This window comes from Condylura cristata, unplaced genomic scaffold (genome assembly GCF_000260355.1).
Source record: "Condylura cristata isolate star-nosed mole 26May11 unplaced genomic scaffold, ConCri1.0 scaffold00024, whole genome shotgun sequence".
Classification (NCBI taxonomy): domain Eukaryota; kingdom Metazoa; phylum Chordata; class Mammalia; order Eulipotyphla; family Talpidae; genus Condylura; species Condylura cristata.
The window spans coordinates 22,134,091-22,160,617 of NW_004567125.1; the positions used below are offsets into that span (position 1 = coordinate 22,134,091).

The 26,527-nt window shown below is 37.0% G+C and overlaps 1 protein-coding gene across 5 annotated transcripts in view; it reads left to right on the top strand.

The window, feature by feature from the left end:
- The window catches only part of RALGPS2 (Ral GEF with PH domain and SH3 binding motif 2), a 128,785-nt gene that overhangs the window by 14,574 nt on the left and 87,684 nt on the right, over positions 1 to 26,527 (top strand). For 3 of the 5 annotated variants that reach the window (XM_012729104.1, XM_012729106.1, XM_012729105.1), the window contains exons 2-5: positions 15,938 to 16,077; positions 19,450 to 19,515; positions 21,376 to 21,480; positions 22,824 to 22,874. In XM_012729104.1, the coding sequence (XP_012584558.1) occupies positions 16,021 to 16,077; positions 19,450 to 19,515; positions 21,376 to 21,480; positions 22,824 to 22,874 (279 nt within the window). In that variant the 5' untranslated portion in view covers positions 15,938 to 16,020. The remainder of the gene's footprint in view (positions 1 to 15,937; positions 16,078 to 19,449; positions 19,516 to 21,375; positions 21,481 to 22,823; positions 22,875 to 26,527) is intronic. The other 2 variants (XM_012729107.1, XM_004688515.2) reach the window with 1 other exon arrangement.

The following is a 26,527-nucleotide window of genomic DNA, read 5'->3' on the forward strand; positions in this document are numbered from 1 at the left end:
ATATATATGCTGGGCAGGGATAGAACTCATGCTGGAGTGTTGTGCTTCTTAGTGCTGTGCTTTAACCCACTGAGCCACCATGGAGGACCCACTAATTTTTTATTACTCCCCCTGCAGACTTTTAATTTTCTTCTTCTTCTTCTTTTTAAAGATTTATTTGTTATGCATACAAGAACTGGGGTATAGGCACCAGAGGTGCAGGGCATTGAGAGGATTCACCAGAGACAAAGTGGGAAGTAGAACAGGTAAATCGAGGAAGTACACTGCTGAGGGGAGCAGCAGGCGGGTCAGGAGAGGTCTGCCGTGCCATGTGGGTCACCTCTGGGGCGGGGATCGAACTCACATGGAAGCTTCATAATGCTTCATAATGCTTTGATCCACTGCGCCACCAGAGAGGGCTTTTGTTAATTCATTTTCTTGTTCCTTAAAGTGAGAGGTGAGATTATTTAGTTGAGCTCCTGTTTGTTCTTGTGGTAGTCTTTTAAACCTGCTGTAACCGAATGAAAACATTTATAGAATACCTCACCTAATAACAGCAGAATATCCTTCTCAGTTGTTCTTAAGTACACACAGAACATTTTCCATGGTAGATGTGTTTTGGACCATAAAACAGGTATCAGTAACCTAAATGATTTGAGATTTTATGTTTCCTAAATCACAGTGGAATTAAATTAGAAATTTAGTGGGAAACTGAACATTTTACTAATATTTGGAAATGAACAGAATTCTAACCTATATGTCAAATAAGAGACCAAAAGGAAACTGGAAAGTATTTTGTACTGAATGAAAATAAAAGTACAAAACATCAAAATTTGTGAAATGCAACTTAAGTCAGTACTTAGGGGGGATTTATATCACAGAATTCCTTTATAATTTCTTAAATTACTGTCTTCCCCTTCTATCTTATGAAGTTAGAAAAAGAACATATTGTATTTAAAATAGAAAAAGAACATACTGTATTTTAAAAAAGGAAGTGGTAAAGATCAATGTGGAAATTTATGGAATATAAATGGACTAGATCCACTGTCTTTTGAAACTTAAAAGTAGCTGTTAGGGAAGATCAATAAAATTGATAAAGCTCTAAATAGGTTGATTAGTTTCAAGCATGACAGAGGTGACATCACCATATAGTCTATAGATAATGAAAAGATAATAAAGGGATATAATGAATAACTATGCCTATAATTTTTATAACAGGTGACAGTATATACTAAGTCTTCTAAAGATATATACTACCTATCCTTACTCCAGAAGAAATAAAACCTGAGGACCTTTGTGTCTTTGAAAGGAATTTAATTTGTGATTAAAGTACTCATACATACAAATTCTGGGTCCAGATTACCTCACAAGTGGATTCTACTATATAAATATGTAAGGAATAAATAATAACCTGTTCTTTGCAAACACTTTTAGATAGTTGTTGGAAAAGAGAATACTTCCCTAATTGAACACTGGAGGGGTTTGCAAAGACATGAGAAAAGAAGACTTGTGTATTAATTTTCATAGCAGCCTTGTTTATAATACCTATTAAAACCCAAATTCCTATCAGTAGATGAATGGAGAAACAAATTGTGATATAGCTAAACTATTAGCAGTGAAAAAAGGTGTGAATTGTTCAGACAGTAGTACAGGCAAATCTCAAAACTGCTGAGTTACAATCAAAGAAGGTAGGCACATTGGGAATTACCAGATAAGTTCATTAGTTGATGGCAGAGTTGGTTTTTTTTTCTTACTGATATAACCAAAATAGCTTGAATGTGTGCAGTTTATTGCATGCCACTTACATGTAAAGTTTTTTTTCAAGTGATGTATAAATTGATAAAATATTTACTAAAACTGCTTATTGGTAACAGGCATCATTATTATGCTTTTTGTATAATTACTTTATATACAATGCAGAGCGTTGATTAAAATCATCTTCTTAGAAATCATCAGAAAAGTTTAATTCATTTGGAGCATTGGTTCTAGACTAGGGCAATTTTGCCTCCCACAGGACATTTGGCAATGTCTGTTGACATTTGATTGCCAAAATATTAATAGCATATGGTTGATAGAGGCCACAGGTAACTTACCAAACAGGCTGTAAAGTACAACAAAGTCACCTTCATCAATATAATTATTTAGCTCCGAGTATCACTAGTGCCAAGGTTGGGAAATCCTGATTTATGTTATCTAAAATCACTTGCTACTTGTTATTTTATTTCATTTTTTTATTAATTTTTTTTTTAAGATTGATTTTATTTGTACATACAGAACTGGGGTACAGACCAGAGACTCAGGGGCGGTGAGAGGCTTCACCAGAGACAGAGTGGGGAGCAGAACAGGCAGATCTACGAAGTACACTGCTGAGGGGAGCAGCGGGTCAGGAGAGGTCTGCCACGCCATGTGGATCTCCTCCAGGGCAGGCGGGAATCGAACTCATGCAGAAGTGGCTTTAGCTTCTTAGTGCTGTGCTTTAACCTGCTGCTCCACCAGGGAGGGCCATACTTGTTATTTTAATCTTGTGTTTTTTATAAACTTCTGTCTTGAAAATACTATTGGTCAAAGAAATTGCTAATAACTCCTTGTGAAAATTGTGTTTTAGACTCTTGGGAATGTGTAGATGACATATTCACGAGTCATTTTTAAAATAATTATTCTTAGAGATCAATTTGGATGTGTTGTAATGTTTGTTTTCATATCATTTGAAAAAATGTTAAAATGCCAGCACTACCATACACATAGTTTCCTAATCTAGTCTAATAGAGGTCACCAGTAGAGCTTAATTTTTTTTTTTAAATGACTGTAGGGTTTTTATTTATTTATTTGTGCATACAGAACTGGGGGTACAGGCCAGAGGCTCAGGGACGGTGAGAGGCTTCACCAGAGACAGAGTGGGGAACAGTACAGGCAGATCGATGAAGTACACTGCTGAGGGGAGCAGTGGGCGGGCCAGGAGAGGTCTGCCGCGCCATGTGGTCACCTCCGGGGCAGGCAGGAATCGAACTCATGTGGAAGCGGCTTTAGATTCTCAGTGCTGTGCTTTAACCCGCTGCGCCACCAGGGAGGGCCAGAGCTTAATTTTAATTGTTGCACTAGATTTTAACTTTTGAAATAATTAGTGACTTTGAAATACGAACTTTACACTAAAGACCCCTTAATTTAAGATACTCCCATGCTAACTTTTTGCCAGTGTTCCACAAATTGTGTCCTTATTCTCACATCAGACTTTAGCAAGTTCACATGGCAACCAGTAGGTCTTAGTTCTTTCTTTTTCCATCTTAAAAGAGAACAAGGAGGAAACAGGAGGTATTTTTGAGTGTCAGAGTAAGGGGGAAAGGACAAAATTTGGGCATTTTGACCTTTAGTCAAAATATAGTTTCCAAATAGAGAAGCACTTGGAGTCAAATGGAGTATTCCATTTGACTAGGAGTAGTTTGCTGCTGCTGCAGACAGTTCTCCAGCTGCTCCCAGAAGGCTGATGTTATATGGCCGAATTTGGTTCATGTAATAGCCTTCTGCTGCTTATTCTTTCATCTGTTGCACCAGCGTCTCTGCTTCTATTTTTCTTCTTGATCGGTGGTTGGGAAATTTTCTGTGAAGGTCCAAGTACTAAATATTTTAGACTCTTTCACAAGCCATACAGTCTCTGTTGCTGGTATTCAGGTTTGCCTTTCTAGTGTGAAAACATACATACATAAATGGATGACTATGACTGCATTCCACTAATACTTAATTTACAAAAACAGGGGTCTTGGGTTCAGTTTGTGGGGCATCGTTTGCCAGCCCTGTTCTAAACCTTCGGCATTTTGTCTTTGGGACATTTGCCATTTTCTGGTTGGCTTCCAGGGATAGGTGGCTGCAAATGGAAAAAAGTGGTAGTCTTTCTTGCAATTGCTATGTTGAATTGAATGGCTTTTATTGATGATGGTGTGGTATCCATAAATGTCAACTTTAAAAGAGAAGTAGACCAATAAGGCAACTTTAGTTCCTTTCTTGCTTACAACCTAGGAAGTTTACCTTTACCTTTGAAAAGTCTCTACAGTTAAAAAATTTAAAAATTTTTATTTACTTCAGAGATTTATTTATTTATATGTACAAGAGCTGGGGTATAGGCCAGGGCGGGGAGTGGGACGGAGGTGCTGCGAAGATTCACCAGAGACAGAGGAAAGAACAGAACAGGCAGATCTACTGAAATCTACACTGCTGAGGGGAGCAGCAGGTGAGACAGGGCAGGAGAGGTCTGTGCTGCGCCATGGGGGTCACCTCCCTGGCCAGGAATTAAACTCATGCTCCAGCGCTGTGTATAGCTTCACAGCATTGAGACTTAACTCCTTGCACCATGGGGGAGGCCCAGGTTTTTTTTTTTTTTTTTTTTTTAAATATACTTATGATCTGTTGGTTGGAGTAGGGCAGTAACTTATTCTCTCTGCTTCACAAATGTTAACAGTAACCTGTATAAAATAAAAATACTGTGGCACACATCATTCCTGTAATTAATTACATTGTAGTTTTAGTCAGCCAGATTACTGTTTCTTAACTGCTTTTTATTCTTGTTTCTCTTTGAAATTCTTGATAGCTGTGAACCCTGGAAATTGCATTGTGTGTCTGTGTTCATTACACATTTTCAAACATTTGGGAAGTTGGGCAATTCATGGCTTAAGGATTTCATTCATGGTCTTTTTAAATTAGGAATTCTTAATTTAGAGAATAAATGTTTCCTTGCTATTGTAAATACATCATAGTCTGGCTGCATTTTCTTTGCAATTTATTGTCCATGTTCTCCAACACACTCATTTTTCTACAAAGAATTAGCCAATATTCTCCATTTGTGTAAATTTCTTCCTGTCTTCTGTATTTGCAGTTACCATTTCCTTGGGTCAGGATTGTCATTACCAATTTCTCTCTATTTTCACAGTTTTTACTGGTTAATATTCATCCCAAATATTAAATTATTTTCTGGAAATTTTCCTGAACTGTCCTCTATGGTGCCAGCATAAGTAAATATAAGGGAATTACAGCAAATGAAAAGTGTAGGGAGTCTTTTTTTCTTTGGGGAATGGAGTGCAAAAGATGGAAGGAGAGCACGTCTAGAAAGTTTCATTTGCTCTTAGGAGATACACCTCTTCTTAACTTCTCTGTGCCTCAGTTTCTAAGTTGCAGATAATATTTATTTTAGAGGGCTGTTAAATGAACAGTAGTCGCCACACCTCGGGGTTGTAGAAATTCATCTTCTTCTGGTCATTGGGTTGCCCCAGGAACATATGTAAGTGTATGCAAGTGTAAACATCTTCAGAGTCCCAGTATTCAAAATGTTCTAGTGGAAAACTGGTTACCAAAACAAGAACAGTTTTTGAAAATCTTTTAGCAAATCACTGTGCACATTTATGTTGTTAGAAGCATTGCCACCTTTGAAAAAGCCACTGGGTACTTTACTGCTGGCATACATGGTGCTTTTTTTGGCTAGTTGGATGCTGATAGAATAGAGTTCTGTCTTTCACAAATTAACACTGTGGTCTTCACTATTCCAGGAATGACTCAGAGGGTGTATGACATACGATAATTTGTAATTTTGCTGAGCAAGGTTTGATCCTACTTCACTACATCTCAGTATCTCAGGGTATTTTTGTATGGCAACTTTTGCTAGCACTATTTATGGTGCTGGAGCCACTAGTGGTAGTGATCACTGAAATCAAAATATAATTGGTGTAGGAAAAGGAATTTTGGATAAATTAAGGAGTAAAATGTGTGGTTTGTTGTTTAGTTTCATGATATGTTTTTCAATTGTATGGCAATATAGATAAGTAAAAGATTCCTATATTTTTAAATTATTTAAAGGTCTATAGGAATAAAAAATACACTTTCATATGTTATATATCATCATATCCTTATTTGTGGGGAATTTTTTCAAGATATTTTGGGACAAATCTTGCATAAACATCAAGTATCTGTTGTATTTAAAGTCATCACATAGGTATCTGGTCGATTCATGAATTCAATAGGGATGAATAATTCAGACTAGGGTGTGTGTGTATGTGAGTGAGAGAGAGAGAATACCCCTTTCTGAATAAAATTTGTTAGATCATTTAATAGCCCATGTTTAAGGACACTGCCTTTTCATTGCCTCAGGTTAAAGATTGGATTTTTCTTTTTACTGTTACAATGTTTACCTTTATACCAAGTTGTCCATATTCCTCCTTGTGCTTTCTATCTCTCTCCTACATTTTGCTCTCTAATTATACTGAACACTACTGTTGGCTGATCCCAGAATCTAATGACAAAGGAGTTCCCTGTGCCTAGCCTTTGTACATGTGTATTTCCTTCATCATTTTGTTCACCTAATGAACTCTCGTTAGAAGTGAAGAGGGATAGAAGTGATATATCTGACCCCCCTCCTTGGCATCCCCACAATTCTACAGTATTTTAAACATTCAGTTAAAGGTTGGTTGGGAGAGGGTAATTTGCCTTTGTAGAAAGTGCCAAGGGCTAACAGAACTTGCATGTAAGATCTCCCCTGCCATTAACTGAGCATCCCATGAACTCTAAGTTAGGCAAACTTACTTTTTTTCTCTATTTTTCTTTTATTGTTGTTCTTTTCCCTATTTTTTTACATCCCTTTCGTTCTTGCACATATGAAAAGTACACTTTTACATTGTTTTACAGTAAATTGCTTACAGCCTTATTCTCCATGAGGCATAGGTGACACCAGGCCCTGGGACAAAGGGCATATAATAAATTGAGGGAAGACTTGAGGACTTGAAACATAACCCAAGTTGCGATCTCCAAACTGTTTTCCATTTCTCAAATAATATTCATCTGTTTTATCTTACTAGCATGAGCAAAAGATTTTTGTGTGGGTATATGTAGCTTAGTTCCAAGAGACTCTTCTTGAAAGGCAGCTGTACTCACCACTCTACCACCAGTTGCTCTCCCAGAGCTGCTTCCAGAGACCAGAGTGTCTGTGAAGTCCATTGACACCAAACAGTGACCACTAATGCCATCTGTTGGTAGAAAGTGTTCTGTGTTTTACTGGGTTTGTGACTGATTAGGTTTTTGTTTGTTTGTTTGTTTGTTCTAAGATTTATTTATTTCTGTATACAAGAACTAGAGTATAGGCCAGAGGTGTGTGTGTGTGGGGGGGGGGGATGAGAGGATTCACCAGAGACAGAGTAGGGAGCAGAACAGGCAAATACACTGCTGAGGGGAGTAGCCGGCCAGAAAGGAGAGGTCTGCTGAGTCTGGTGGGTCAGCCCCTGGCCAGGATTTAACTGTGGAGAGCCTCGCTGCCCTTTACCCCCTTGCACCACCAGGGAGGGCCCTGCCTTAGTTTCTATAAAATTTGCAAGTTAGGGGATTTTAGGTTGAGGAGATTCTTATATAATTCAGCTGAATTTGTGGGGTTTCCCCCACCTATACTTTTTACTTTGAAATAATTTTAAACTAACAAGAAAGTTTCTAGAAATTGACCAGTTTTTAACTTTGCTCCATTTTTTTAATACCATTCACTGATATCTCTCGTTTACACATAAACCTAACTTTTTTCAGGAATATTTCATTAGATACATCTTTACTTTTAATACTTAAGTATTAAATTTTTTTAAGAACAAAATTTCTCTTTTACGTAACCACTGTAATAACATTTAGGAAGCTGATAAAATATTTTGATCTTCAGTCTATATTCCAAATTTGTAAATTGTTCTGATATTTTTATAGTATGCCCTTCAGTGTAGGGTCTTTCGTTCTCATGCCATTTGAGTTTCCTTTACTTTATAAAGACTCCTCAGTCCTTTGTGCTTATAAATGTGTAGATAAATTTAGACATTATCATTTTTTTTTCTTTTGCAACCTGGGTGGTGTGTGAGCTGCTGAACCTGTTATTATGGTTGGCTTTAGTGATTGAAGTTTCTCCAGCACTTGTCCTTTTTTCTTACAGTTTCAGGGTGTGTTCTTACCCAGGTGAATTGCTGTTGTTTGAAAAATGTTTGCTGTCCTTTGATTAAGACTTAATTCAGAATTTTAAAGTGATTTATTCTTTTCTATTAAGGATAAATGTAGTAATTTCAAATGTAATAAATTGTGTGATTTTGAAGACATATTTATATGACACATAAGTATGTATTACTACACACTGGAAAATATTCACAACATCTACTAAATCAACTGAAATTTAGAAGTAGAAAAAGGGCTCTTTAATGTTTGCTACCTCTCTTTTCCCCCTTCTTAAAACCACATTACTGATAGATATACTTTGAGCCTCCTTTAAATATCAGTAAAGTTCTTGCCAAGGCCTTAGAACTGGCTGCTTGTGACTTTCCTTGGATGGAACCCAGGATTTTCAGACTCAAAGTTTGTGTTCTTTTCATACACTATACTATATCAAGGTATATTTAGTTTTTTTCTGTATGATTTCATTTAATTCTTACAAAATCTCTGAGGTCCATGTTGTTATTTCCTCCTTATGGGTGGAGAAATCAGAGTTTAGAGAGTTTAGAGTGACCAGATGAATTATGCTTGGCACATTATTAAAGGTCCGAGAGTTAGTATTCTACATGGTTGTGCTTTCCTCCCTGAGCTGCTGTTCTCTCCTCTTGCTGGCAGGGGGGTAAGGGTTGTCATGAATTAGTGTGAACTCCATTAATGTTTTTCATTTAGATATCACTGGAGGTTACTGTTACCACAACATCAGAGATCCTGAATCAGAAACTGGGTGATGATAGGATGAAGGTAGTTTAAGTTAAGGCAACAGAATATGACCATGGAAAATTTTGTTTGACAAGAAGTCTCAGAGAGAGTCCTGGAGATAGAGTGGGGAGAATTTGTTGGAAAGGGGCCCACACATCATTTCATGTATTTTGCTTGTAGTTTTTGGCAAAAGATCGGAGTATTGTTGTTCACTATTCGCCTTCCCCTAAATTTCAGTGACAGACCCCCTGCATCTTAAACCTTGCGGTCTGGTTTTAGTTTCCTAAGGTCATTTTCCCACCCAAAAATCTTTAATGATTCTTAGACCTGTCCTTTCCCATATAAATCCCTGTCCTTGACAGTTGAGAATCCTCCACAATCTGGTCCTGTCACTTCTTTGAACCTATCCAGAACTCACCGGAAAGGTTCTCCTAGCAGGCAGGACAGAGTTCCCCACCAATGTCATCTCTGGATTAGATTTGCATCTAAATTTGTACCTTTGTTGAGTGTGTTTTTACTTGTACAATGCTTCCTTTTACCCTTCAATTTGTCTTCCTTTATAAACCTAGGCATAATTTCCGCCTGTAGAAATCATGTGACACTTGAAGCTGAACCATAGTTTAGTAAGTAGTAGTAGGCTTGGATTCTTTCATTTTCTACTCCTTCCCTCCCCCTCTGCCATAGTACAAACTTGGCAAGTAGCACCTGTCAGGTTCGCTTTCCTGTTCCCCTCCTTCGCTCATTTTACCTTCCTCCCATTCTCTCCTCTCTTCTCCACTCCCTCCCTTCTGTCCTGTCATTTTTTTTTTTTTTTTGTCCCTTCATCTTTTTCCTGTGTTTTGTTTTCCCGTACCATCTCCCCCCCCCCCCCCTTCTAGCTGTCTGTCCACTGTGTAACTTAGGGAAATTAGCTGACCTTTCATTTGAAAATGGAAATATAGCTCTGCTATACTACTGTTTTGATAATTGCATGAACTTGGATGGAAAGGTACTTAGGCAGGGCCATTTAGATAGTCAGCATCCTTAAGCATTAGCTCTTTCATCTGTTTTGTGTATTTTGATATATAAAACAAATGATTGAATTTTTTATTAAAGGAGAGTTATTTCTCATATATAAGTAGATCAGTTTTTAAAACTATAAATTAGGGCTTTTTGAACACTTGACAGTAATAAAAAAGTTAATCATTTTAACAATCATGGTTAAAATAATTACTTCTGCTTCATCTTTATTTTCAGCTAAACAGATAGGTTTTTCTACTTTGAGATAAACTAGTTTTTTATGGACACATCATATGGACTAATGTTTTGGTAATTTTTGTCTAAGAAGTATTTTGCCTTCTGAATGAAGACTTAGGTAGGTATAGTTAACAGCTATTTTCTATTAGTACTTTGAAGATGTTCCATGTTATTCTGTGTCTATTGAGAAGCTTTAAGTTAAATTTTGTTCCCCTGTAAGTAAAGTTCCTTATTCTACTTGTTAGGTTTAAAGTGATGTATGTAGGATATGACTATCCTGGTTAAGGCTGGTGATTTTTTTCTTTCTTTCTTTTTTTTTTTTTTAAAAAAGATTTATTTATTTATGCATACAGAACTGGGGTGCAGGCCAGAGGTGCAATGGGTGGTGAGAGGATTTACCAGAGACAGAGTGGGGAGCAGAAGAGGCCAACTGAGGAAGTAACACTGCTGGGGGGAACAGCAGGGCGGGTCAGGAGAGGTCTGCCGTGCGCCATGTCCATGTGGGTCACCCTGGGGCAGGAGTTGAACTCATACTGAAGTGGCTTTAGCTTCTCAGTGCTGTGCTTTATTTAACCTGCTGCACCACCAGGGTGGGCCCAAGGCTGGTGATTTCTAAATATGAAAATATATGTCTTTAATGCATTCTGGAAACTAAGCCTATTTCTTTAAATTTAGCCTTTTGTTACTTTTCTACTTTGGGTACTCCTCTTAAGCTGTGCTAGGTCTTACTACTTATGTTTTTTTCATTTCTTTCACTCTTCCTTCACTTTGATTATTTACTTTTTGTAGTGAATTTTTGCATAATTTCATTTCTCGTCTTCACAAATTCTGTGTTTAATTTGATGTTTAATTCCACAGTGACTATATTCTTAACTTCTTAAAAACATTTTATTTGGTTTTCCTACAAATTTGTCTTGCTCTTTCATAACATGTCTTATTTCCAGTTTATTTTTTCAGAGCTATTGATTTTAGCCTCTCGGGTTTCATAGCTGTATCTGATAAATTTTTCTCTTAACTTCTTGAGAGGGGCTGTCCCTGGTGGCGCAACCAGTAAGGACACAGAACTTTAAGTTGGCTGCAGCCACTAAAGTGTGAGTTCGATCCCGGCCCCAGAGGTGACCCACATGGTACGGCAGACCTCTCCTGCCTGCCTGCTGCCCCCCTCAGCAGTGTACTTTGTCGATTTGCCTATTCTGCTCCCCACTCTGTCTCTGGTGAATCCTCTCACCACCCCTGCACCTCTGGCTTGTACCTCAGGTCTGTATGCATAAATAAATCTTTTTTTTTTTTTTTTAAAGGTACTTGAGAGGTCCTCTGAATAGTTATTGTTCTATTCTTTTACTTGCAGTGGATTGTTTATGTATTGAGTTGGTAAATTTTTTTTTTTCTGTGTTTGCTGGCAGGACTTTTTTACAGTCTCACATTTGTGTTGAAGGAGTGTTTCTCCCCAAATTTTCATTCCCCTGTCTGCCTTGGGTTCTAGGATTCTCAATGACTTATAAACATATTTTGTGAGAATTTCTTGACTTGAGGATGTTGGACCACGCTGATGTTATATAATTTTAAATTCTATAGTTGAGTGGGAGAGGACAAGTACACTTGGGAATACAGATGTTCATTTTATAGATAAATTTGTAGGTACCCTTCTCCAGACTCACTTCAAGGCAGACAAGTGTTCTTATCAGTTTCAAGATGTGTATATACATACATTTATAGATATACATATACTTAATTTTTTAATAGACTGTCTTCTTACTAATGGGGTGTAGACTGTCACTCTCTCTGCTTTATTCTAGGTAAAGAGTGAGATGGGGAGGAAAAGTGTATTTCAATTCTTTTCTCATGTCTTGGTGGGTATGTCTTTTCTTTTTAAATAACACCGAAATTCAGTCCTCCTCCCATTTTTAAATATCTTTGATTGTACAAAGACTTTTATATTATTGTGTTAGCCACATTGGTGGAAATAGAAATCCTATTGTATTCTCTAAAGGTGCAGTGCCTGTAGGGGCTTTGGGCTCCTCGGTGGTGGGTGTGTTGTGGTGACATGCATTTCAGGGAATGTGATCCTATACCTTTGGGTCACATATAGTGGTAAACCAATGTTATATCAAAAAAAAATCATAGTACTGTGTGTATTAATTGCCATTTTTCTACACCTTTATTGTTTACTGTATATTTATGTGATGTTGTGAACAATTACTTTGGTCTTTACTTGTTCTTTAAACAGGTACTTATAAAGTAGGTAATTGGCATCAATTATTGTGTTCTTTATGCCTGAATGCAGAGATGAGAAAGTTGTTTTCTGTTGTGCTTTGCTTTTTGTTGTTGTTGTTGTTTTAAAGATTTATTTATTTATTCATACAGAACTGGGGTACAGGCCAGAAGCTCAGGGGCGGTGAGCGGCTTCACCAGAGACAGAGTGGGGAGCAGAACAGGCAGATCGACGAAGTACACTGCTGAGGGAAGCAGCAGGCAGGTCAGGAGAGGTCTGCCTCGCCATGTGGTCTCCTCCGGGGCAGGCGGCAGGCGGCAGGCGGGAATCGAACTCATGCGGAAGTGGCTTCAGATTCTCAGTGCTGTGCTTTAACCCGCTGCGCCGCCAGGGAGGGCCCAAGAATGTTTTTTAAAATGATTGTTTTTGTGTAGTATTTGTAATGGTGATGACAAAAATTATATTGGAAAACAGAAGGTTAACTACTATTATGAAATAAGATGCTATAACACTGAGAAATTGTCATTTTTACCCCTTCTTCATTCATTAAACAAAATTAGTGTCTTTAGAAGTTTCAGAAGAAAGTGAAATAATGAATTTAAAGAAGAGATATTGTGATGCTGATATCATTATGAATAATGTGCCGTTCATAGCACTAGGAAAAGCATATTAAAGCATATATTTAATTTGTTAGTTTAAACTTCTGTGTATGTAAAGCACAGAAAGGTCCTGAATTACTACCTACTCAAGTGTAACCCATGTCTCTGTCTTTTAGGACTTGTGGTGTTTTTTGGTATCACATGAGTCTTTTTCTATGTCGGCAGTATTAAATTATTTTGAGATGCAATGTATTTGCAAGGAGTTAGCCTATAAAGAAAATAAGGTGCTCTTAATGTAGCCTTTGTTGTGCCTTTTTGTTGTTGTTTTTTACACTTAATGAATTTAATATGACGTTAATTTTCATGGCATATTTCAATGATATTTTGATTAAAAGTAGGCAGAGAGGGCCCTCCCTGGTGGTACAACAGCTGAGGAACAAGCTAGCCACGGCTGCTTCTGTGGAGTTCGACCTCCCGCCCGCTGCTCCCCTCAGCAGTGCTCTTCGGCAGTCAGCCTGTTCTGCTCCCCACGTGTCTCTGATGAAGCCTCTCACCACCCCTGCACCTTTGGCCTGTACCCCAGTTCTGTATGCATAAATAAATAAATCTTTAAAAAAAAAAAGTAGGCAGGGAAACCTTGGTTCTTTACTGTAATATATTATGATTTACTAATGTTTATTCCTGGTCTGTATTTTCTCTTTTTCAGTAAATAATAGTAATAAAATTGTTTGGTGTATAAAATAGATTGGATAAATTTCTTTTAATATTTAAAGTATTTTTCTTAACACTAGGGGGCACTCCTGATCTGTGAATTCATATCTAAATTAATCTATAATTAGGATGCATAGTAAAATAAATCAATTATAAACTGAATATTGATGTCAGAGAGAATTTGGACCAAAGCTTATTTTTTTATAGCAGTGTAAAATATAAGTTGATTTTAATATAGTGTCATCAGGATATTAAAGCGGTAAAATGAAGCAGATTGGAGGAAATTAAAATACCTCTATTTGCTTTCATGTTGACTTTTTACAAATGGGTTTTAAATAGTGTTAAAATCCATAATTTCTAATATTTTATCATTTTAAAAATTCTAGTAGTGTTTTGGACTTAGCAGGTAGTATGTATCCTTAGCATTAGGATGTATCTGAAGAAATGAAGATAAATTTAAGATGTGACTGCAGCTGCTATCATTAATAATGGCATTTTAGACACTTGAAAATCAAGAACACATTTTCTACATCTAGAGTGTTTACAGTTTGGATTTTGGTGATGCCCACCAAAATGTACTTTGCCAAAGGTGTATTTCTAAGGTTCTTGTCTTTTTTAATTAAAATACTCTATTAAATTTAAACTTTATTTGTAGACAGTTGACAAAATTTGCATCTGTGTTTGGGCTTGGTCATTGGGGTACTCAGGATCCCCTGAGAAAGTTTTCGGCATATTTTCCTGTTCTGCAGCACACAACCAGTTTATGAAGGAAAAGGACATTTGCATAGACACTAATAGGCCATGGCTGTATTTTAAAAAGGCAACTTGTTAGTATAAAAGACATGCCTGCACAGACAGAGGGGCAGAAAGCTGCATTTGACAGGGACAGATTTATTAGGGAAAAGACCCAGATGCTGGTGGTAGTCTTGGTACAAGATCTGCATTTTGCCAGAGCAAGGGGTGTTCTTTTATAGTGTTCTTTGGGAAATTCATTCATATGGAATTTTGTGGTTTGGGATTAAGTTTGTTTTTTTAATAACAGTTAGATCTTCTCCCCCCCCCCCCCCATCTTAGATTCTTGGAAACTCCCATAGCTGGTTTAATGACTGGCTTTAATTATCCCTACCCGCACCTCTGGTTTTGTACTTATTAGACCTTCGTCCCTAAATCTTTCTACTGTAAACTTCCACCATCACTATGTGTCAGCACTGGTTGCTTGCATGTATTAGTTCACCTCTTTTCTCCACATCTTTATGAAGTAGGTACTTATTATTTATGTTTTATTGACAAGGAAACTGAGTATGGATAATTTAAACAGCATGCACAAATCAAACTTGGGCAGTCTTGTTTCGGAATTTCTTTTAAGTCACTGTCTCTATTGCTTCTTCAGAAAGAGGAAATGTACTATTAAGGAAATTATTACTGACATTTTCAAACTCAGTTTCTAAAGTGAATATAGTTTAAATTACCTAATTTATATAGGTACTTATTTCTCCTATAAAAAAATAATAGAAATTTGAAGTTGGAAAAGGACCTTAAAATCCATTTACTCCTGTCATTTTATAGAGACATGCCAACCAAATGGTTGAAGTTACTTAGATAGCACATCAGGGTATCTGTAGAAAGAGCTTGGACCTCAAGTAAATGATTGTCTCCTAGGAAAGCAGAAAAAGCATGGCATTGTATTTGACTAAACTTATGGGTAGCTTTAATTTTCTTCTTGGTTCTCAGTGGACCAGCATTTTTCAGAGGCTCTGTGGCTGTGTGTTATCTTGAGTATATCATTATCTTCCTTAATTAATCTAATATTTGTGAAAATCAGTGAGGTAAAGGATTGAACATACCACATATTGTATTTTATGACATGTTCTTTTATTTTTAATTCTTTTATTTTTAATTATTTGTAATACCTCTGTAAATTACATTGCCAGGAAAGGTAAACTTCAGTATTGTTGGTTAAGGGGTGACTAACGTGTATAAGAACTCATTGTTTTATGCCAGGTGTTAACTTCCCAATTTTTAAAAATATTTTTATTTACTCAAAATTGTAAGTTTTTTTAATTTTCCTCACAAGTGAGGAAAGTATGTTTTTGCTTTGCTGCTGAAGAACGTAATAGCAATATGTGCTGGATACTGTCCATTATTTCTGGTAATTTAAGTAAAAGTCATTGGAAAATAGCATATAGATTTGTCTTCAAACTGGATTTAGTGTTTTAACTGAAATAAAAGTAGAGTTTGGCCCTTCTTGGTGGCACAGCAGGTTGGAGTGCTGCACTGCAAAGCTAAGCCAAGCTGTGACTGCTTCAGAGTCCAGTCCCCACCTGGGAGGTGATCCATACACCATCCCTGCACCTCTGGCCTATACCCCATTTCTGTATGCACAAATAAATAAAATCTTTTTTTAAAAAAATGTAGAGTTCATGCAAAATGGAAATATTTCTAACCATGATGGTGGCATGGATTTATTTTCTTAAACCTTCAAAAGATATATTTAAAACTTTCTGTTTATTTTTTACAGGAAGAATGTATTTGCGATCTTGGACGTGAAGCCACCAGTCTTCTGTTACTGTTAACACAGGCGTGGGGACTGATGTGGGAAGCATGGACCTGATGAACGGGCAGGCTAGCAGTGTTAATATTGCTGCTACTGCTTCGGAGGTGAGGCGTTCAGGAACTTAGTTGTAAAGTTTCTTACGTGGCGTTCTTATTCTTCAAGGATTATGGTTGGTCATAGATTTATGTCAGATCTTCAGAAAAAGGGTCGCAGATTTTTTAATTTTAAAAAACTTAAATTGTATCATTCATACGTGCACTGTATATCATAGAAGTAGTTAATCCTTACCCATTTCAGATACTTGACAATGATTAACCTGAAACTTTTTTAGTTTTAAAGAATATGTAGAATTTCTTCTCAAGATATTTTTATATTACATTAACCTGGAAGGTACTAGAACAGGTGAGGCAAAGAAAGATTCGATGATTTAGAACCACTATATTTTAGATACCGTCTAGATCCCTTTATTTCTAGCCTTTTGCAGGAGAGCAAAGAGCCACATTGGTATGTTGGAAGTGCTGCCCTGGTTTGCAGCTAGAGTGTTAAGATTATACATTGAACTAGTTGTTCTCTCTAGATCACCTATTGTGATTTCATTTTTACCTTGCTTTTTTTCTTTTTTGCTTTGTCTGTAAATCTAGATTATTTATTCCTTTCCCTAGTAATGTCAGCATCTGTTTCCTTTAGCATCACATTTCTCCATATGTGCGCAAACTTCACTCACCCTCCACCAAAATTCCCTTCCCCCTCCTTGCCTCTGTTTCCCCATTTCCTACAGGAATCTAGGAATTATCCTTGCTGTGCATTGTCAGTTTTCTTTGGTTATTTAAATTTCACAAATGGGTAGTAACATTTGGCAACTACTTCTACTTTATGGCTTTTTTCAGTTAGCATAGTCACCTCAAGATCCATCCATTTTTCTCTCCAAAAGCACCATTTCATATTTTTAATAGTTAAGCAGTGTCCCAGTGAGTACAAATTCCACCATTTAACTAGTCCTCTGTCATTAGGCATTCAACTTGGTTACATGAGATGGCTGTTATCAATAATGCTATTCTTAACATAGAAGTGCATATATTTTTTAGTATTAGTGTTTTCATGTACTTTGGATAAACACAATGCAGTAGTGTTGTTGGATGATAGAGTATTTCTATTTTTATTTTTTAAAGCACTCTCCATACCATTTCCCACCTAAGTGGATGAGAGTTCCTTTTCTCCATATCCTCACCAACATTTGTTATGTCATGTTTTTTTGATAGGCCATTCTCATGGGAGTCAGGTGCTACCTTATTGCAATTTTGACTTACATTTCCCCAGAAATAGGTGATATTGAGCATTTTTTTAATGTGCGTGTAGGCCATTGAATGTCCATATTTGGAGAAATCTGTTTTGTCAAAACAAAAAATCTCTTGTTTTTGTTGAGCTGTACAAGTTCTTTATATATTTTGGAAATTAACCCTTTTGTCAGATGTTTGTTGTGCTGATATCTTCTCCCAGACTGTAGATGGCCATTCTTTTGGTAGAATTTGAAGTATAAAATCTTTTTAGTTTAATGTAGTCCCATTTGTTTATTTTTCCTTTTATTTCCCATACTGTTGGAGGTGCTTCCCTGAATAGTTGTGTCCCCAAATACATCTTTGTAATGGATAGGTAGTAGTGTATCATCTAGGATTTCTTGTAAGTATTTTAGGTTTCAAGTCTTACTATAGCCCATTCTTTAATCCATCTTGAGTTAATTTTTGTGTGTGGAGTTAAATACACATCTAGATTCTTTTTCGGCACATAGGTTGGACAAGTTTCCAGCACTATGATGCTGTCAGCAGCCACTAAAGCACAAGATCAATCTCCTGCCAGGGAGCTGACCCACATGGCGCAGCAGACCTCACTTCTCTCTCCTGTTGCTCCCCTCCGCAGTATGTTTCAGTCAGTCAGCCTGTTCTGCTCCCCAATCTGTCTCTGATGAATCCTCTCACCTCCCCCCACAACCCCCACACTCTGGCCTCTGTCACAGCTTTGTATGCATCTATTTAAAAAAACTTAACTGTCATTTATTAAATATATCTGGTGGATCAGACGTTTTACTTATAATAATGAACAAAAGCAAGTTATTTATTACTGTTCTGTTTCACAACCTATAAAGAAAATAGCCCAACTCCATCCCCTGATTTCTGTTAATACTCTCACCATCTTCCTAGTCATCTAAGATTAAATCTTTAAATTTGTCTTTAACTTCCATCTCTGCCCAACACATTTTCTGAGGCATAGGTCAGAGTCTGCTAGCAGAACAGAAATTACAATGTTCTGTAAAGTGGTCATAGAAATGAAGTCCCCTCATCTTTGCCATATTCTGTTGGTTAGAAACAGGTCACAGATTTTACCCAACTTCGTATTGAGAGGGTATACAAGCCAAGCAACTACCACAGAATGGAGGTGCTTGGCAGGTGTCCTTTTTTTTTTTTTTTTTAAGGATTTATTTACTTATGCATACAGAACTCTGGTATAGGCCAGAGGTGCAGGGGCAGTGAGAGAATTCACCAGAGTCAGAATAGGGAGCAGAATAGGCAGACTAACAAAGAACACTGCTGAGGGGAGCAGCAGACGAGACAGGAGAGGTCTGCCATGCCCTGTGGATCACCTCTGGGGCCAAGGATCAAATTTGCATTGAAGCAGCTATGACTGGCTTGCAGTGCTGCATCTTAACCTGTTGTGCCACCAAGAAGGGCCCTTGGCAGGTTTCTTAACACCTGTCCACCTCATGTTTCTAAGAACCAGTTCTTATTTCTTTTGTTGCCATTTTAATTTGGTCATTGTTTTGTGTCTAGATTATTGCAACAGTGGTCTGCTTGTACTTCTATTTTCTGCTATTTTTCATCTGTTTGACTGATAGTAAATTTTATTACTCTTAAAATACAGCTATTAAACTTTATAGTATTAGTAAATTATGTTCCTCATTGTCTTACTAAGTAAATATAAATGGCCTTCATCTTCACGTTCATTGCTGCTCAAAATGGCCCAAATTTTCTTAATAGTAGATTTTTAGTAATCTTCCACTTGAAACTTAGATGGAAGAATACTACATATTGCTATGTTACATAAACCCTTAGCTTTTCATACTTTGTTATAACTTTGCTCACTTAAAGATTGAGGTCTGATTGTAAGATTATAGGATATTTGCCCTCCTCTCTACCTTTCCACCGTATCAACAGGATTCCTGTGTAATAAAGGATTGCAACCATGAAAGAACCGTGAAACTCAAATCTCTTTCAAAAGAGGAGTTTCTAGGAAAATCCAAAGACAACAGGAAAGACGAAAGGAGTGACACTGGAAGAAATTGAAGACTCATACACCTCTAGCAACAACAAACAGCAAACACAGTATAATCCCACCTAGATAAATAAATTCTTCTTACACTAAAGGCCTGTTGACCTCAGTTATTGTAACCCAATACATCATGTCTGGCTTTCAACTAATTACAGGGCATGCACAAAGGTGAGAAAAAACAGAGTCTGAAGAGACAAAGCAAGCAACAGAACCGGACTCAGGTATGCAGAGATTTTAGAATTACCAGACTGGGAATTAAAATAACCATGATTAATAATGCTAAAGATCTCTAATGGAAAAAGTGGGCAAGATGTAAGAACAGATAGATAAATGAAAGCTGGGATATTGAAAATCTAAACTCAAAAGGAAATGCTAAAAGTCAAAACTGTTCTGACAGAAATGAAGATGACTTTGATCGACTTACCAGTATACTTCTGGTAGACAATAGAGAAAAGAATCATTCCGCCTGAAGATATGTCAGTAGAAACTTCACAAACTGAAATGCAGATAGAAAAGAGAATGAAAAAAAAAAAGATTAAAACACAATATCCAAAAACTGGAACTGTGGGTCAACAATAGAAGTTGTAACCTGCACATAAAGAGATTATCAGAAGGAGAAGAGAAAGAAATAGAAGAAATATTTGAAATAATGGTAGTTGGGGATTTTCCAAATTAATCACAGGTCTCTTCCTCTTTATTGACTTTGATTTTTAATTGTTACTAAAGCAGGGGGAAATAAAAATTGAAGTATTTAAAACTGACATACAGCAGCTGCTAGGTTGACATTTTATAGTTTGATCTTTGAAATTTTGATCAGTTTTTTGTGCTATTAAGTATAAGCTGATAATCTTGTCACCATTTAGTAAAGCATCATCTAAAAAAAGGAAGGGGAAATTCTGTGCTATGACATAGATGAACCTTGAAGGCATTATACTAAGTAAAATAAGCCAGTCACAAAAGGACATTTACTGTGAAGGAGAAAAATAATACTGCATAACTTCATTCACTTCTGGAATTGGTGCTGACACCAGAATGGCAGTTAATGAGAGGGGGAGGAGCAAGAAAGAAATGGTTAGAAGGGACGTCATGATTGGTGATGGATTATGACTGGACATTTAGTGACCGGTATGGCATGATACATATAGTGGCTGAAGTGAGAAATAATACACCTGAAACCAAAATAATGTAACTTTAAAAGGGGATAAAGTTAAAATAAATCCGTGCTTTTACCGTGAGGATGGTCTAATGCCATGAATATGTTTTTTTTTTTTTTTTTTTGAAAAGATTTATTTATTTGTACATACAGAACTGGGGTACAGGCCAGAGACTCAGGGGCAGTGAGAGACTTCACCAGAGACAGAGTGGGGAGCAGAACAGGCAGATCAACGAAGTACACTGCTGAGGGGAGCAGTGGGCGGGCCAGGAGAGGTCTGCCACGCCATGTGGTACCTCCAGGGCAGGCGGGAATCGAACTCATGCGGAAGTAGCTTTAGCTTCTCAGTGCTGTGCTTTAACCCGCTGCGCCACCAGGGAGGGCCACCATGAATATGTTTTTATCTCATAATACAGATGAAGTGGAAATTGAAAAAAATAAAAGATTTTCAGATCCAGAAGCCACCTTTTGTTTCATAACAGCAAATGCAAACAAAAAACACTTAAATTTATAATATAATAGGGATAACAGTATCAGTTGTACTATCACAGACAGACATCACATAACAAGATTAGATTATTTAATGGAGTTCTGAATTTTTTTTGTAGTTATTGTAAAAATGAGTTTTTGTCTTAACAAAAAATACATTCATTTAAAAACTAAGTACTACTCTCCTGTCTTCCCTTTACCCAATTTGAGAATCATTGAATTTGTTAAAATCCTGTCTATCAGGAATCTAAACATCTGTGGTCCAGGTTAGTTTCCAAGTTGCCTGACCCTTCCATTCAGTACTCTTATCAACTAAGCAGTATGTTCTTCCTGACTTTTCTACAGTATTTTTCTTTCCTTGGTTTTTAATCAGTCTGGTTTCTATAACATTGACTGTGAAACAGTTTTCAAATGGCTGCATTTTCTTTCATTTTAACAGAAAAGTAGCAGTTCCGAATCATTAAGTGACAAGGGTTCTGAACTGAAGAAAAGCTTTGATGCCGTGGTATTTGATGTTCTAAAGGTTACACCAGAAGAATATGCGGTAAGCCTCCCACCTCAACTTTCTCCAGTTTTAGCTCATATTTTGCATTAGAAAATGTGGGTACAGCAGAGAAGATGAGTTTAAGAAAAAAAAAGTTCTAGGATGATGGAAGAGAGGGTTAAAGTAGGGAAAGTAAGATGAGCAATAGATACTTCTCAGGCAGTTTCATAAGTTATACTTACAACTTGGTGTAAGTAATATGTACCTTTATGGTAACTGCTTTCATCTCTACCTCTACCATCTCTCCAGGCCAAATATACTTTTTTGACATGTTAGAAATATTTTTACTTTTTTTTAAGTTGAATATGAAGAAGGTGTGGTATAAGTACCAATAGAATGTTACTCAGTGATCAAAAAAGGTAAACTGATACCATTTGTATGGATGGAACTAGAAGGGCTAATGCTAAGTAAAATGAGTCAGAAGAAAGATAAATACTGGACGATGTCAAAACGGATCAGAAAGATACATGCTTAAAAACCAACCCTTGAAAGCTGACTGTACCTCTGAAGTATCCAGAGCGGAAAGGGTTGAAGGAAGAGGATGAGAATAGAGAGAGAAGAGAGCACAATGGACTGGGTGATTTGGTGCCTGGTGTGCTGTGGTAGCAGTAATTGGGGGCTGGGAGGGAGTTCTGTACTTCCAAAATGCCAACAATAGTGCAAGCCAGTGCTACATTTAAAAATAAAAAGTACTCTCTGGACTTAAGCAAATAAAGTATATTGAAAATGAAATTTGAAAGCATTATTGCAATATCATGAAAGATATTTAGGAAAGTGTATTTCTCAATTGATGTATGTCCACTTATGTTCTTTCTCCCATAATTTAAGAGTATATTGATTTCCTGATTTTTGAACCTCTCTTACATTCTAGGAATAAACTCTGCATGGTCATAGTATATATAGTTTTTGGTATGTTGTTGGGTGTTGTTTTCCTCCTCTAGCCATAATGAAATAGGTTAATAACTATCTACACGTCTTAGATTTGAGTTAACCACAAGTGTGTTTCATTATTTCTTATAAATTGAGAAGAAAATATTTTTATTAATGTCACATTTTATTTTACTGTTTGAGGAGATATGATTTAATATCACATCAAAAACACTGCTTCATGTACCTGTAGATCAGATTTTTGCATTTGATTTATTCTGCGACTTTGTCCCAAGTTTTTAAAATAATTTTTTATTTTCTTTACCTCATTTATCTCACAAGAAAATAGCAGTGGCTGTGATGGCTAGAAATAAGCCCTTACAAAATTGAGTATTCAGTTCCAAATATAGTTTTAATTTAGAATGTGTGTCACAAAGAAGGAATTATCATTTTGTTACTTTTGTTTACTTTTTCAGGGTCAGATAACACTAATGGATGTTCCAGTATTTAAAGCCATTCAACCAGATGTGAGTAGTTTTGATAACTTTCTTTTAAATATTTAAAATAGTGATAGTTTAGAATGTCACATTATATTTCGTATTTTTTAAATGTTTAAAGCTTTTAAACAAGACTGTCCCCACCCCATTTCAGATGCCAGCCTTACCTGCATGTTCTTATGTTACCCACAGTTTCTGATTTGACTGCAAATCAGAGGTTCCCATACCCCCTTCTCGAGTTATGTTAATTTGCTAGAATGGCTCACAGAGCTGGGGAACACTTGGTTTTTGCCGTTTTATTAAAGGATACAGATACGCAGTTATATAGAGATACACTGGTTGAGATCTGAGAGGGTCCTCTTGGAGTTGGGTGCATCACCCTCCCAATGTGGATGTGTTCACCACTTGAAACCTCTTTGAACCCCATCTTACTAGGATCTTTATAGAGGCTTTGCCTTGTAGACATCATCAACTGTTATCTTCATATTCAGACCACTACCTTCTTTTTTTTTTTAATTAAATGTATTTATTTATTTTTAAGCAATGTTTGCTTTTTTAGGCGTAGTCCCCATAGAATTTCTACAGCCAGTTCATCCATGCACCATCACCATGGTCCTTTGTATTCTTCCTACCCTTGCCCTGGTCTCTTTCCTTTCCTCTCCCCTGCAGAATGTCTCTGATTTGTAGTTGTCTTTTTGTGGTTGGTTGGTTTAGTTGTGTTTTTTAGTTGTTGTTATTTTTTCCTTTTGGTCCCTTATTTGGTTCCCTGTATTCTTCCTATAAGTGAAACCATCTGATATTTTTCTTTTTCCTTCTGGTTTATTTCACTGAGCATGATATGATCCTTTCTAGCTCCACCCATGTTGCTGAAAATGACACTTATCTTTTTTGATTGCTACCTAGTATTCCATGGTATATATACACCACATCTTCTTGAGAAAATTTTTGCACTGCATAATTGGGCTGTCACAAAGACACACAGAGAACTCACACAACTCAGCAACAAAATAAGTAAACAATGCAGTCAAAAAATGAGCAGAAGTTAAAAGACACTTTTCCAAAGAGGAAATGTAAATGGCCAACGGGCATATGAAAAAATGTCCAACATTTCTTATAATCAGGAAAATGCAAATCACAACTACAGTGAGATAACACCTTACCCCAGTAAGAAGGGCACATATTAAAAAACTAGAACAATAAATGTTGGTGAGGATGTGGAGGAAAGAAGAGCTCTCTTACACTGCTGGTGGGAATGCAAACTGGGCCAACCACTATGGAAAGCTGTATGGAGATTCTTCAGAGTACTAAAAATGGAGCTACCATATGACCCGGCATTTCCACTCCTAGAGATCTACTCTAAGGACAAAAAATATTAGTTCAAAAGGATAGTTGCATGCCTGTGTTTATTACAGCATTATTTATACTAGGCAAAACATCTAAGCAATCCAGACAGCCCACTCCCTTTTTAAGTGAATGGGAGGTGGGACTAAAACGTCTAAGCCTCAAATTATGGATTTGGTCTTCCCAGTGACCAGTCCCTGAGTTGCCTCATTAGAACAAAAGATAATCCTATTTCCCAGGGAATTGCCAGGGTTTAAGAAGGTTTGTGTCTGGACCCTGGTGACAGACCCATCAAGTGTTAGAACAAAGAATGCACTCTTAGTGTTCTTATCACCCAAATTACAAAGGTTTGAGGAATTCTGCCAGAAACTGGGCTCAGAGACCAGTGTATATTTGATATCTCACATATTGTGTGTAGCTGTTAGTAGCCTGTGATTTCTCAAGTAAGTAACAATCTCTTAGTATCTCAGGTTTGTTACTCAGAAAATAAAGGCATGGCCCTAAATGATACCTGAGTCCTTGTCATTTCTATAGTTCTGTGTTTTTCTAACCACCGCCACCATCACACCCCCATACCATTTGGGGCTCTCTGAATAGATTAGCAGTAGAAAAAGAAGAACAATGTTTTCTATAAATAAGACAAGCAGAAAGCTGATTATTTTTTCTCCTTAGGTGTGTGTTTTTTTTTTTTCCTTGTTCCTTTTAAATAAACTGCAATAACTGTATTTCTGTTTCACATGAGATTAGTGCTGTCCAATAGAATTATAATTGAGGTGTTCATGTAAGTTTACATTTTTTAGTAGCCACATTACAAAGTACAAAGAAATAGTTTAAGTTTGATGACTTTACTTAATCTATGACAGCCAAAGTACTATCACTTCAGTTTGTATTTAGTGTAAAATTTATTTACATGTTATGTTCTTTTTTTTCTGTACTAAGCCTTAAAAATCCTGTATATAATTTATAATTATAGCATATCTTTATTTGGAGTAGCCACAGTTCTAGTGCTCAATAATCGTTTGGAGCTAGGGGGCTAGGAACTTAGACACTCATGATCTGGATAATGACTTCAAGTGAATGTGAAATTTCAAAGTCAACCTTAAAATTTCCTTTTTATCTAATTCACACTGATCCCAGTGATTTTTTTTTTAAAGATTTTTATTTATTTATGCATATAGATCTGGGGTAGAGGCCAGAGGTGCAGGGGGTAAGAGGATTCACCAAAGACGGAGTGGGGAACAGAACAGGCAGATCCATGAAGTACACTGCTGAAGGGAGCAGCAGGCGGGTCAGAAGAGGTCTGCTGCACCATGTGGATCACCTCCCAGGGCTGGAGATCGAACTCACACCGAAGTGGCCATGGCTAGCTTGCAGTGCTGCATCCTAACCTGTTGCACCACCAGGGAGGGCCACCAGTAATTTTTTTTTTATATCTTAAGTATCATGTTTATCCATTCTTTTTGTACTCTCAACAATCCAATCCAAAAAACCATCTTATTTCAACTGAGCTACCCTCATATCCTGCATCTACTCTGACCCTGTTTATAGGGTTACCCAGTAACCATGGTAGTAACCATGGTAGTCTTTCCAAATGTTAAATCTGTTCATATGATCCCTCTGCTTAGAATATTTAAGTGACTTCCTGTGGCTCAAAGAGCGTAAAGATAAACTATACTAATATGGTCTACAGTTCTCATCATCGTTTTGTCTTTTCTTCCTTTCTCCACCTCATCTTAGATCCTTCTACTTCTTCCTGGCCTTTTAGGCTCTCCCAGCACTAAGCTTCTGTGCATCCTGTTTAACTCTTAATTACTCATACTTCAGTTCTTAGATCAAATTTGACTTTGTCAAGTGAGATTTCTCATCTCTCCTAGCACTCTCACGTCTTTATTGTCAGTTGCAGTTTTACATTTATGTGTGTGATTCAACAAGAATTGGTACCTAGTGTCGAGTTGCTGGAGATAAGTGGTGAAAAAAAGGACTACAATTTACTCCTTTTGTAAGCCTTACATTTGTAAAGTGAGATCAGATATGTCATGAAAACATAAAATGACCAGAAGAAACAAGGGAAACAGAAAACAGTGGTGGGAGTTGCGGTTTTAGACAGGGGAGGCTTTCCCAAGAAGGTAAAGATGAGAGAAGGAAAAGGAGACGCCCTATAGATGTTTGTAAGGTGAGTGTTCAGGTAGAGAGAGAAGATAGACAGGTGAGTAATAAGGGAGACTTAGGAGAGGTGAGAAATGGAATGATGGCTAGATGGTGAGGAGCCTCAAGGACCATGAATTTGAAAAAGGTAGGTAGCTAGTGGAGGGTTTCAGGCAGAGGAGTAGTATTTTCTGACT